The following is a 13,831-nucleotide window of genomic DNA, read 5'->3' as shown; positions in this document are numbered from 1 at the left end:
CCAGACGCCCACCAGCATCCCCGGATCAGTACCGGCGTTCTGGTACCGGCGGGGTGTAGGGAAGACAGCATGGACGTCAGGACTGACTGTCCATGCTGTTCATCCAGATGTGCAGCCACAGCTGCATGAAGAAAAAGCTTCAGGGGCTCTTCTAGCCCCCACTCCAACAGGTGCACCCGACTCCGGCCGGGCACCAAACTAAACTGAGGTGCCTTGGCCCGGGGGCGGGGTATAGGAGGGGGACCTAGTGCATCCTGGGAGGCTGAAAGCTTAACTCTTTGGTGCCCTGCGACTGACGTCACACCTATACCCCAAGGTATCCTGTGGATACCCTATGGACCCTGAAGTAGAAAGGAACAAATAGCAAACATTCACCAAAATCTAGATTCTGCTTAACTTTCTCATAACCATAAGGGGCACATACATCAGCAATCACAAAAAAAAAACTATTTTTTTCACCAATGTGTGCACATATATTACAGATATTTATCAGTGACTTGCAGATCTGCCAATCTTGAAAGGCCCGACATTTTTACTAGTAACGGTCCGCAAATTGGCTGATTGTTGCCATACACTAGCAATCTCCATCCCCAATTGGTCTGTGAAACCCAACATGCTGGACAACCAGATTCACCAACTCCAATCACTCTTCGGTCAGAATCTGCCATCTGTCAACCCCATTAAATTTTTTTCGTACGAAATCTGCAAAATGCAGAATTGCCCCAATTGATTGCTGATGTACGGGGTCCTTTAGTCATGGACAATGTATCCAAATAGATCATCGGCGTATGTTGTAAAGCACCCGTTGCAGGAAAAAGGCATTTCAAGAGCAATGTAACCACGGCTAGCTTCCTGGACATCATGAAGCAATTGCTGGCTCCTTTATTAGTAAAGAAAAATGACTAGTAGTGTAGTAAGTTTAATACAGAGAAACAGAGTAAAGGTGCCTACACACTCGACGATATTTTGCATGATTTGCCCGATTTTGACGCATCAGAACGACAAATCTTGCAAAATGTGCAAATTGTGAGTGTCCACTGACTAGAACGATGCGTGTACACGCGGGTCGTCCGTCGTATCTTACCTACAGCAGGTAAGATCTGCCAATCTCATACACGACACAGTGGAAATCGTTAAGGACGCACGATAGATCGTTGGTCAGATTGGACACTTTTTAGAACCATATCGTGTCCTTGAGTGTCTGGGAGCTGCCGGGGAGAGTTCAAGGGAAATTACTCACGATATCGCATCTTAAGCACATCGTCTAGTGTGTAGGCACCTTAAGGCAGGGCTCGACAAATCCTGGGTGCCAGGTCACCATGGCGACTAAGATTTTAGTCCTGGCGACGGATTTCCAAGCCCCCCCCCCCACCGACGCAGGGAAGCTCCTGCCGGGCGCCCACTGAAATGTTACCGGCTGACGCCAGACTCCCCGCAACGGCAGCTGGAGCTCACTCCTGAGTTCTAACGTACGGCTCCCCCCACGGGCATTATGGGAGAGACGTCCACGACATCTCTCCCATAGTTCCGAAGGGCGGCAGATGGCAGTGGACGCAGGATCCAGGCCTAAGGTAAGTATTCTGTTTTGGTTTTTTTTGTGTGTGTGCAGGGCACACTTAGAGGGGGCTTACTACACGGGGCACTAATACAGGGGCTTACTACAGGGGGCTTACTACTGGGGGCACTATTTCAAGGGGCTTACTACTGGGGGCACTATTACAGAGGGATTACTACTGGGGGCACTATTACAGGGAGCTTACTGCTAGGTTGAGGGGCACTGAAAGGGCATGTGTGGTGGTCTATACAAGCTTTCATATATTTTGGTAATGGACGATGGTCTGGCTCCTAAACTTATGAGATGGCTCCTAGATTTTACAAAAATTTGTCGAGCCCTGCCTTAAGGGTACAACGGCCTGAAAATATTAACACCATAGCTATAAATACACTTTTGAATTTAGGAAATATTTTTAAGCAAGAAAACTGAAGCTGTAGAGTCGGACACTGGCATTACTACAATTCTACATAGTGTGGCTTCAATATCAAACAAGTATAGACAAAATTACTGGTCAATAACGTGCTATAGAGAGTATCAGCAAATCTGTGACAAAGTACAAGGCTCCCTAATACCACTATAGATTATTTAGGTCATTAGGTAACCTATGAATTTATACTATGCCCTTAGTCAAGGACAGCAAGCACTACAGGCCCTGTATACTATCCTGGTGACACTTAGTGTTCGGCAATATAGGTCACTGAAATAAGCACTATAAAAATAAATAGAATATTAAAAGAAATCTATGTACTTATATAATGAAGAAGATATTAGCTTGGCACTGCTGAAACTTGCTTTCACCCCTATCTCCTGTTTGGCATGCCATGTCTGGCACTATACACAGCCACACCTCTTACATAAATAAAATATAGTAGGAAGTTATTACCAATCTTGTGCAAGTTCAGATATTAGAGTCGCACTGGAAAATCTCTCGTATAACGCAGATTAAAGAACAAGAATGGCAGTAAAGTGGCAAGAAGCCGTCATAAAAAAACACTACGGTCCAAATGGAATCGAAAATACATTTTAAAAGATGCATTTTTCATACAACAAATGCAATTTTTTAACCAGCAAAGAAACTGTTTGGGGTGCTAATATGGCAATACTAAACAGACCCATGTATCATGAACAGGTAAAACTATGCCGCCAGTTTATTTCCTGCAAAATGCATACACAATGCAATAGCACAGCAACATCCATGCAAACACTGACCATGACCACAGATAAGTAATGTCATCCCACTATTGGCAATCCTGTTTCTATGCATCATGTACCTGTATTGAGTATTAAGAGTATCTTAGGCTGCCAGCTTTACCCAGTGAGATGAATACAGCTTGTGAGCATGCACAGCAGTAGTTTGGACTGGCAGTTATGCCCAAGGAAAGGTTTCAATGTAATGATTGAATGAATGTGCAAGTTAGCAGAATGGTCTGGCTGTTATATATCACGTAATTATTGCATTTGGTTATAGGCTAAACTGGCAGCTATAAGCAGGGAGGGAAATGCAGGTAATAAGTGAAAGTGTACAGCAATAGTTTAGACTGGCATCTACGAGCGGGTGATGGAAAAAAAAAGAGTGATGAGGAAGGATTGTGGCAGCCTGTATAGCAGTCATTCCCACCAATGGTACATCCAGGTAAGAAGTGTATGTATAACCATGTGTCAGCCATACACAGATAAAGACAGAGAGGTATGTCAGATACCGGTATTATGTAATCATGGAATCCTTATATCAGACATGTCCTAATTCATTCATAGTCACAGCAATAACCAGTGCAAGGCACACACAGCAACAGTGACACCTTGAATGCACTCATACTGATAGGCAGTGCATGCAGAGCACACCAGCAGGAGTGACACTGATAGGCAGTGCATGCAGAGCACACCAGCAGGAGTGACACTGATAGGCAGAGCACACCAGCAGGAGTGACACTGATAGGCAGAGCACACCAGCAGGAGTGACACTGATAGGCAGAGCACACCAGCAGGAGTGACACTGATAGGCAGTGCATGCAGAGCACACCAGCAGAAGTGACACTGATAGGCAGTGCATGCAGAGCACACCAGCAGGAGTGACACTGATAGGCAGTGCATGCAGAGCACACCAGCAGGAGTGACACTGATAGGCAGTGCATGCAGAGCACACCAGCAGGAGTGACACTGATAGGCAGTGCATGCAGAGCACACCAGCAGGAGTGACACTGATAGGCAGTGCAAGGCACACACGGCAGGAGTGACACTGATAGGCAGTGCAAGGGCACAGACAGCAGCCCTCACACCGGTAACCAGTGCACAATGATGAGCTGTGCATGCAGAGCACACCAGCAGGATAGACAGTGCAGGGCAGACACAGCAGCAGTCACACCGGTAAGCAGAGCACATGACATGTGCCGGTGACACTGTGACCTTCCCTCCTCGTCCTCACCTTCCCTGCCGCTGCTCTCCCTCCAACGAGCGCTCTAGCCCAGACTCCTAGGCCGGTGTGCAGAGCCCGAGTCCCGGTCAGGGAGGCGGCATGATGCCCACAGCACCGCAACCTCCATCCCCTGCCCCAGGCCATCATCGCCCCAGCCTCCAGCTCCCAGATACCACCTCCAGATGCACCGAGTCGACCCCGGCCAGGCCGCTCCCCCTGACCCAGAACCGGATGTGCTGGGGTAAAGCTGCAGAGGTGAAGGGAGGTGTAGAGCCGCCATCTTTGATAAGGGTAAGAGAAACATACACGTCTATAGTCTATAATACAGAATGGTGCGGTATATTGCTGCGGCTGTCACTGTGCTAGGACGTGCGGGGCCATATTACATACATCCTCCATGTGTGACGCAAATACCTCATGTATACTCTCAGGTCCCCTATAGGCCTATACTCCTCCTAGTTCAGTGTAATAATACTGAGGTAACCAACTGTCCCACACTGACATAGGCACTTCCAGGTTCTACAGATTTGTTCCTGCAATGTTTTTGTCCCTATTTTTCAGTACTGTCTAACTGTATAATAACATGTCTCTTTCCTAATTATTCTCTGTATGCAAATTATGCTCATGTATATTACTGGGGAGTATTACAGAACACAAAAATTACCCCCATCAGAATCAAATGTAATAAACATGGCATGCTGGGGATTGTAGTGCTGGCATGAGGCGCTTCCTTTTACAGCCTCCACACAGCAAAGTGTCTCTGGAAGTAAGCAATATACCAACACTGACATATGGGGATCACATGTAACATGACCACCACCTTCACGGTTGATGCTAGATCCTATGTGGCTAAAGGACCTCTGTGACGTGTCAACTTCACATCTCAGAGCACGTGATTCTAATTCTACATCAGGTTTTCTTTATATTTTGTTTATAAATGGCACCTGCTGAGTGCTTCTAGTGTCTTTTTGTCTGGAGCAATCACTTTGTGAACCAGCTACAGCATCCCATGTGTTAGGGTGGTATTTGTCTTAGATACCTACTGGATTATTGGGAGAAGAAAGGGTGATTATTGTCCTGCAATATGTCGACGGACATGTGGCAATGTAATAAATAGCTTTGCCCCTGACATTTGATTATGTGCATGGTGTCCTGAAGGGTTGCATTGTCACCCAGAAGCAGTGTGTGTGCGGCACAGCTCCATTGCATAAGGATCAAAATCCTGGTGCCATCTGCGCATGCAAGTTGTAATGGCAGTAATGCCACCACTATATGATGGACATCTTGCAATGGCGATCCTTACATTGCCACAGCCAGTCGATGGTGCCATCAAGCCTTGACAGCCCAGCCCAACTCTTTTATTACATTGTCCCTGCAGCTCCCAACATTTAGGCATAAAAAGTAAACCAGGTGTTAGTGTAAAATATGTTTTATGGTGCGTACACACTAGACGATATGCTCCCTGAGCGATATCGTCTAGTGTGTCCCCGGCAGGCTGTGCTCAATGTCGTTCATGACATTGAGCACACCCGCTGAACAATATCATTAACGATATCGTTCAGCGCCGGCCTCTCTTCCCCCATTCCCCAACATGCAGCAACCTGACGACATCGTCAGGTTGGCCTGCATGTTAACCCGATGAACGATGACGAACGACCCGCGGGAACGCGCGTCGTCGTTATCGTTCATCGTAATGTGATAAAAATGGACGATAAAGTGGACGACTGGACGATAATGATTATCGTTCAGTCGTCCACTTTAATCGCCCAGTGTGTACCCACCATAAAGCTGCATACACACAACGATTTTGTTACCAACGATTTTATGAACGATTCTGTGTCAGATTATCTGTCAGATTTTTTAAAGTGTAATGAACGATTTTTTTGAACTACAAACGATTTTTGCATATTCCCTTTATGAAAATCGTTGAGTTGACAAGTCTGACTGAACTACAAACGTGAACACGCATGAACGATAATCATTCATCGTTTGACTCAGAAAGTGAACGGTTTTTTCAAACGATTATCGTTAAACGATAATCATTGTGTGTGTATGCAGCTTAAGGCATTTTCTACTAATTTTATTTCCTCCAGTAACATCCTCCACCAAAACATATAAATACAGGGATTGCCGACAGAGTGATACCCATAGTTATAGTTGGATTACCCTTTAGGCAATCTAGATTACTGAATACGGTCCAGTTGCCACATAGGGGTCAAACCTAAGTGTGGGCGGGGGGTGTTGGTGTAGGGGTCCTATATGTACAAAGGCTAAAGCTAGCGACACTCATTGCAATCTGTTTGCAAAACCCTAACAACTTGATCTTGGGCCAAATGGTCACACAGCCAATTAGTTTGAGGTGTAATGCCTACTCTCTCCCGATGACCATGTGCTTAGGTCAGTGCAGTCATTGGGAACAAGGATTTTTCACTTGGTCAGATTGGTATCACATCTGCCTAGATTTTTATCAGAGGATAATAGTATTGGCTTCTCGTGTTTCATATTATTGGCATTTCTATTTACAACTGCCAAACTGGTCAACAAAATCAGCCCATGTCAGCTGCTTTAGTAGTGCCAGCTTTATGCATATAGTTACTGGGTGCAAAGAGAAAAAAAAAGATTTTCAGGTATTATATAAATCAATGTTGTTAGTTAAATAATGATGGTTGTACAAAGTTCCTGCAATTTTTACTTAGCCTATATAATTCATATTTGCCTACCCTCCCGATTTGGTCGGGAGCCTCCCGAAAATCGGGTGCCGCTCCCGACCTCCTGGGAAGGCAGGCAATTCTCCCGGCTGGCGCCCAACCCTCCTATCCCCCCGCATTGACCCCTGCAACCCCCGCAGCGGGGGGGCCGGTGACGCGATTCGCGTCATTTTGGCCCCGCCCCCTGCTACACAATGCCTATTTTATTGGCAGTGCATGGCGGGGGCGGGGCCAAATTGATGCGATCGCGTGACCCCTCCCCCACCACGCCTTCAAGTGATGTCACCCACCCGGCAACTCCCCCTTGTACCGGCCACGCCCCTCCCTGTCCTGCCGATCTGGCTGCTCCCTCCCGGAAGGAGCAGCCAGAAAGTCGGCAGGTATGCTATATATTTGTTAATATCAATTGTTGTCTAACATGAACATTCTAGGCCTAATTCAGAGATAGACTGATTCCAATGTTTATGCAACTGGCCAATGTATTGTGCGTTTGCCGCAGTGGTTCTGAGACACCGGTTGTAGTGAGGAATTATTTGCAAAGTGATTGACAGGCAGGGCAAGTGTTAAGCACTGGAACACATAGGTAGAGATTTACTAAAACTTCAAAAAAGGAGCAGTGGAGGCGTTGCAGATACTGTAGCAACCAATCAGATAGATAAATCTTGTCTACAATCTAATTGGTCGCTATGGACAACACCGCTTTTTTTCTTTTTAGAAGTTTTAGTAAATCTACCCCATAGAGGAAGAACAAATAATGAAATTTGTGTCCAACGTATGATGGAAGAGAGTCCGCACCCTGTAGTTCACAGAGGTAAAATCTGCTGCTCTAATTGCCAAAGCTTCAATTTTTCAAAATGTTTATATTTCTAAAATATTATAGCAAGGTCATTGGGTACAACCAGGGTGTCGGTAGAATAATGGTCTTACTAAAATAGATTGTATTTCTCCATTAAATTACATTTTCTGTCACTTTTCACCAAATGTATTTATAACAGATTTAACATATGGAACTTTTTTGTCTCATCCTAGATTTGAAAAATTGGTGATTTTTCAGTGAAAAATTGATGTGAAAATCAAATATTGAGTAAATGGAACAAGGTCAGCATGGTTCAGAGCAGGCTCATTGCTCTGGTCTGTCTCATGGCAGCGTGCGGAACATATTGTCTGGCCTGGAAACCTAACAGCCTGATAGACACAGAGAACGACGAACATACTTTATTAATTCATACACTGAATTCAAGTGAATCTTGTGACAGAAGGGCGAAAGTGACTTCTATGGATTTATGGAGTGCCTCACTGGATGATGTCCTAAGTATACTAATATTTATTTTATTTATGTCATATATTCTTTAGAATTTGTTGACCTGACCTGAATGCTTTTTTATTAATAATAACTAGCGACCTGCGCCGGCTTCGCACGGGAGCAATTCTGAATTTATGGCGATAGTCTTTTTTTAACCGAGGTCTTATAAGATTGCCTTGTAGACAACATTAGTAGTTTTTCCTCCTGACGTCAACACGAAACGATTTAGTTTTAATGTGACACGCAATAGGGCCACGTAAAGTTGTCCATAAGCAAAACAGTCTCCACTTAGGTCAACTTAAACCACGTTAAGTGTCTGTCCCTGTGCTTTATTTATTGTCATGACAAAGCAGACTCTTACCGGGAATTGGACTCGTTGAATTTAAAGAATCGTTTTTCACATAAATTAAATAGGAGCGGTAAAAAACGTAAATTTTGTAGAGATGTGCGGGTTCGGTTCTTATCGACAAATTATCGCAAGTTCCGATTAGTTCAGATTTCTCTTATTGGCTATCCAAAACACGTGACAACCGGATAGCCAATATAATGCCGTCTTTGAGATCCAAACATATGCGAGTAAAACCGAACCGCACATCTCTAAAATTTTGTATCAGTAAACAGGGATTACATAAATTTTTCTGGAAAAACTGGATAATACGTATCAGTCTCTACATGGTATCAAATAAAGTCCATCGTTGTGATATACAGTCAGGTGCATAAATATTGGGACATTGGGCCTGATTCAGACCCACTCGCAAGCGGCTGTCCGCTCGCAAGTGTGTTGATGTTGTGCACTGCGCATGCGTGTGACGGCGGGAGCTCCGTCGCGCGCATGCGCCAGGCGCGACGAGCGAAGGTACTTTCCTTCGCTCGTTGTGTCTGATCAAAGGGGGCGTGCTGTCGATGTTGATTGACAGCACGCCCCCTTTGGTGGGCGTGCCGGGGGGGTGCCTCCCTGACGGGGGCGTTCCCAAGGGAACGCCTACCGTCAGAAGCCGGCCCACTGACATCACTAGTGATGTCAGTGGGAGTGATTTTGGCTCTGATAGAGCCAAAATCACTCCGGGCCTTGCGGTTGAAAAACTCAACCGCAGGCTCCGGCTCGCAGTGGCGATGGTCGCGATGGTCAAGACCATCGCGGCCATCAAACTGCACGCTTGTATAGGCTGTGGGTGGTGACCCACAGCTATACGAGCGTCCAGGAGGACGCTCCATAATTATGGAGGGCGGCCCTCATTCAGAGCGTGCGCTCTGCTCAGAGCGTACGGCTCTGAATGAGGGCCCTTGACAGAATTTTCATATTTTGGCCTCTATTCACCACCACAATGGCTTTGAAATTAAACAAACAAGATGTGCTTTAACTACAGACTTTCAGATTTAATTTGAGGGTAATTACATCCAAATCAGGTGAACGGTGTAGGAATTACAACAGTTTCTATATGTGCCTCCCACTTTTTAAGGGGCCAAAAGTAATGGGACTATCAATTCAAAAGCTATTTCATGGACAAGTGTGGGCTCTTTCCTCGTTATTTCATTATCAATTAAGCAGGTAAAAGGTCTGGAGTTGATTCTAGGTGTGACATTTGCATTTGGAATCAGTTGCTGTCGACTCTCAATATGAGATCCAAAGAGCTGTCACTATCAGTGAAGCAAGCCATCATTAGGATGAAAAATCAAAACAAACCCATCAGAGAGATAGCAAAAACATTAGGTTTGGCCAAATCAACTGTTTGGAACATTCTTAAAAAGAAAGAACGCACCGGAGAGCTCAGCATCACCAAAAGACCCGGAAGACCACGGAAAACAACTGTGATGGATGACAGAAGAATTATTTCCCTGGTGAAGAAAAACCCCTTCACAACAGTTGGCCAAATCAAGAACACTCTCCAGGAGGTAGGTGTATATGTGTCAAAGTCAACAATCAAGAGAAGACTTCACAAGAGTGAATATAGAGGGTTCACCACAAGATGTAAACCATTGGTGAGCCACAAAACCAGGAAGACCAGATTAGAGTTTGCCAAACAACATCTAAAAAAGCCATTACAGTTCTGGAACAACATCCTATGGACAGATGAGACAAAGATCAACTTGTACCAGAGTGATGGGAAGAGAAGAGTATGGAGAAGGAAAGGAACTGCTCATGATCCAAAACATACCACCTCATCAGTGAAGCATGGTGGTGGCAATGTCATGGTGTGGGCATGTATGGCTGCCAATGGAACTGGTTCCCTTATATTTATTGATGATGTGACTGCTGACAAAAGCAGCAGAATGAATTCTGAAGTGTTTCGGGCAATATTATGTGCTCATATTCAGTCAAATGCTTCAGAACTCATTGGACGGCGCTTCACAGTGCAGATGGACAATGACCCGAAGCATACTGCAAAAGCAACCAAAGAATTTTTTAAGGCTAAAAAGTGGAATGGTATGCAATGGCCAACTCAATCCCCTGACCTGAGGGCCTAATTCAGACCCGCTCGCGAGCGCAGGACGCTCGCAAGCGGGTTGATGATGCCCTAATGCGCATGCGCACGATGGAGGGAGCTCCGTCGTGCGCATGCGCGAGACCCACATAGCGACAGCCAAGCTGTCGCTATGGGTCTCGCACCAAAGGGGGCGTGCTGTCGATGGTGACTGACATGGGAACGCCTTCCGTCTGGAGCCGGCCAAAAGCACTTCTGGGCTTGCGGCAGCGAGACCCTACCGCAGGGTCTTGTCGCAAGCTCGATGGTCTTGACCATCGCGACCATCATCATGGACGCTCGCATAAGCTATGAGTGGTAACCCACAGCTATGCGAGCGTCCAAGAGGCCGCTCCATTTTTAGGTACGAGGGCCCTGATTCAGAGCGAGCGCTCTGGTCAGAGCGTCCAGCTCTGAATCAGGCCCTGAATCCGATTGAGCATGCATTTCACTTGATGAAGACAAAACTGAAGGGAAAATGCCCCAAGAACAAGCGGGAACTGAAGACATTTGCAGTAGAGGCCTGGCAGAGCATCACCAGGGATGAAACCCAGCGTCTGGTGATGTCTATGCGTTCCAGACTTCAGGCTGTAATTGCCTGCAGAGGATTTGCAACAAAGTATTAAAAAGTGAAAGTTAGATTTAGGATTGTTTAGTTTGTCCCATTACTTTTGGCCCCTTAAAAAGTGGGAGGCACATATAGAAACTGTTGTAATTCCTACACCGTTCACCGTATTTGGATGTAATTACCCTCAAATTAAATCTGAAAGTCTGCAGTTAACGCACATCTTGTTTGTTTAATTTCAAAGCCATTGTGGTGGTGAATAGAGGCCAAAATATGAAAATTCTGTCAATGTCCCAATATTTATGCACCTGATTGTAGCTATAACGGTTTAGGCAGCGTAAGCCAAGAAAGCGCTCGGACGTCCATTTTTTCATTGACTTGCTTCACTAAAATCGTCACTGTTCAGCTCCCTTTTGTCATACATTAATGTGTCATAAACCTAAACCTTCCTCTGCAAATGCTCTATAACAGGGGTGGGCAATAAGTGGCCCTCCAGCTGTTGTTGAACTACACATCCCAGCATGCCTTGCAACAGTCTTAGCATGGCCAAATAGCAAAATGGTGGCAGGGCATGCTGGAATGTGTAGTTCTACAACAGCTGGGGGCCCACTAATTGCCAATCCCTACTCTATAGCATAGTGAAAACTGCATCAAAATCTGTCCAGTGGTTCTGGAGATTAGCCCGAACAAACATTTTATTTTATGCTACACTCTGGGCCTGATACAGAGCTGTACGCTATGCCGATATTTTTGCAGTTGAGCCATTATTGGTAAATTTCGCATCCGTCTTGCGTTGCACTGTGCATGTGTTATGGTACATTACCATGGTCGCTCGCATCAACATTTTACTCACAGTGTGATTGGCAGGGAGCATTTGTGGGAAGTAACGGGGAGTAGTGGCAAAGAAAGGCGTGTCGCAACCGTTTTTGGGGGTGTGTCACAGCCTGCGTCTGCGATCTGGTACACAATGAAAATGGCTCCGGCGACTCAGTTTCCACGGCCATTCTGAGCAGCAGCATGATCGTGTGTCTGTGTACTTTTGGCCTGATTTAGCAAGGATCGCTATTCTGCTTATACCACGCAACGCAGTTGCTAATATCAGCGGGGATATGTAAATGCAACCTAACATAAGGATGCCCACTTCGCCTTACTCACATCCGTATACTTAAAATAGAAAAATAATAGGTAACATCGAATAACTTCGGACCCATTCGCACATATAAGGCAGGTCAGACCTCACTCAGGAATTGCTAACTTCTGGGCACGCTATGAGGCCTCAGGCTGTGTATGGTATCGTATGGTATCAGGACAGCCCCCAATAGGATAACTACGTAAAAAAAACGCTAAAAAAATTGAGGAACACCCCAAAAAAGCACTTTAAAAAAGGGGTACACACCTAAAAAGTAGCAAAATAGACTTTTGGGCGGTCTGCAAGTATGGGTGAGGTGTATTTTTGATTGCAGGTGTTTGCTGATAACTTCACTTTAGCAACTTTTTAATATACTTGCACCCATTTTCAAGTACCCCAAATTTGACAGGAATACTTATTTTCACCAAAAAATAATGCTTTATGCCATTCTTCACCACATGTGCAAAGACGCTAATTAGTGGCAATTGTGCGAACTTACAGTAAGTACCCCAAACTGTTTCATTAGGGCTAATCGGGCACTACTATTTTGGTCCCCAATGTTTCTGCATCTTTTTAGGGGGTTCTGGCTGATTTTCCCGATTCTGACACCCCTTTTCGCCTGTTCTGACATCGCGTATCTCCGTTTTCACGTCTTTTGGAATTGAATAGGGCTAAAATACGCAATGTAGGCGAAAAGTCCGGCAGGCGAAAAAGTATCGCGCATGCAAAACTAATTGAATACGGACATTAGTGTGCAGAAAGGTGCAAAACTCTAACACAGGTATAATATATAAAAGCACTTCCCATGTGACATGGGAAAGCTCCAAACGTAACATATAGGTCTAAGAGGGTCTTTAGGGTTCATTTTCTGTTCTAGGATGAATACAATAAGGGCCTGATTCAGAGCCGCTCGTAAGCGGCCGCTCGTTCGCGCCGAGCGATGTTTGCCCAACTGCGCATGCGTACGGATCGTTATACGCATGCGTGAACCAGTCAGTGCAGCCGAAATTCATGTGCTCGCAAAATAGCGAATGCCTGCTATTTTGAGTGACAGAATGAGGCGTATGTGGGTGGTAACAGGGGAAGGTGCTTGAAAACGGGGAGTGGAGATCCGAACGCAGGTGTGCTTAAAGGTCAAAACGGGCGTTTTATGGGTGTGCATAATTAAAACAGCAGCGTCATTGACCACGTCACTGGGTTATTTTATAGCCAGAACTGCTCGCAAGATTGTGGTAGCAAAAACCAACCACAAGAATAGCGAGCAGTTCATACGCTGGTCGATGTACTTGATTAATCTAATAAATAGCGGACATGACGTAGGATGCGAGCGGCCACGGGGTGTATTTTTCCAAAAAACGACCGCAAGTTTTGTTCGCTCGTTCAGACCTAGAGGCGTGAACAGACCACAAAGAGCGAACGGTTCATTTGAATAGCCACCCCTATTTTCTGGACGAGCGAGCGCTAATTGCGTCCGGCTCTGAATCAGGCCCTAAGTCCTTTGTTGTGTCTACTGCAAATGCTGGATATTTCTTTCGGCTATTCATACTTATCAGGAACGTGCAGTCACGGTATGCAGGAGAGGCAGAGCCTCCCTTGTCATACTCCCTCCCCTATCATACTCCCTGTCATGCTCCAGAGTTTTGATATAAAGTACATGATTTCCTCCCCAGCCATTAGCCTCACGGCACATCACTGA

The 13,831-nt window shown here is 45.5% G+C and overlaps 2 protein-coding genes across 4 annotated transcripts in view; one reads left to right on the top strand and one right to left on the bottom strand.

The window, feature by feature from the left end:
* The window catches only part of PDSS1 (decaprenyl diphosphate synthase subunit 1), a 29,469-nt gene extending 25,285 nt beyond the window's left edge, over positions 1–4,184 (bottom strand). For both annotated transcript variants that reach the window (XM_088457803.1, XM_088457804.1), the window contains exon 1: positions 3,978–4,184. In XM_088457803.1, the coding sequence (XP_088313929.1) occupies positions 3,978–4,115 (138 nt within the window). In that variant the 5' untranslated portion in view covers positions 4,116–4,184. The remainder of the gene's footprint in view (positions 1–3,977) is intronic.
* LOC148475018 (uncharacterized) overlaps positions 4,110–13,831 on the top strand; it is a 119,379-nt gene continuing 109,657 nt past the window's right edge. For both annotated transcript variants that reach the window (XM_088457802.1, XM_088457801.1), the window contains exons 1-2: positions 4,110–4,259; positions 7,706–7,988. In XM_088457802.1, coding sequence (XP_088313928.1) covers positions 7,781–7,988 — 208 coding nt within the window. In that variant the 5' untranslated portion in view covers positions 4,110–4,259; positions 7,706–7,780. The remainder of the gene's footprint in view (positions 4,260–7,705; positions 7,989–13,831) is intronic.

Source organism: Taudactylus pleione, unplaced genomic scaffold, assembly GCF_031769625.1.
Source record: "Taudactylus pleione unplaced genomic scaffold, aTauple2 ptg000788l, whole genome shotgun sequence".
NCBI classification, from domain to species: domain Eukaryota; kingdom Metazoa; phylum Chordata; class Amphibia; order Anura; family Myobatrachidae; genus Taudactylus; species Taudactylus pleione.
The sequence above is the reverse complement of the archived record's forward strand: the minus strand, read 5'-3'. Positions and strand labels throughout refer to the sequence as shown.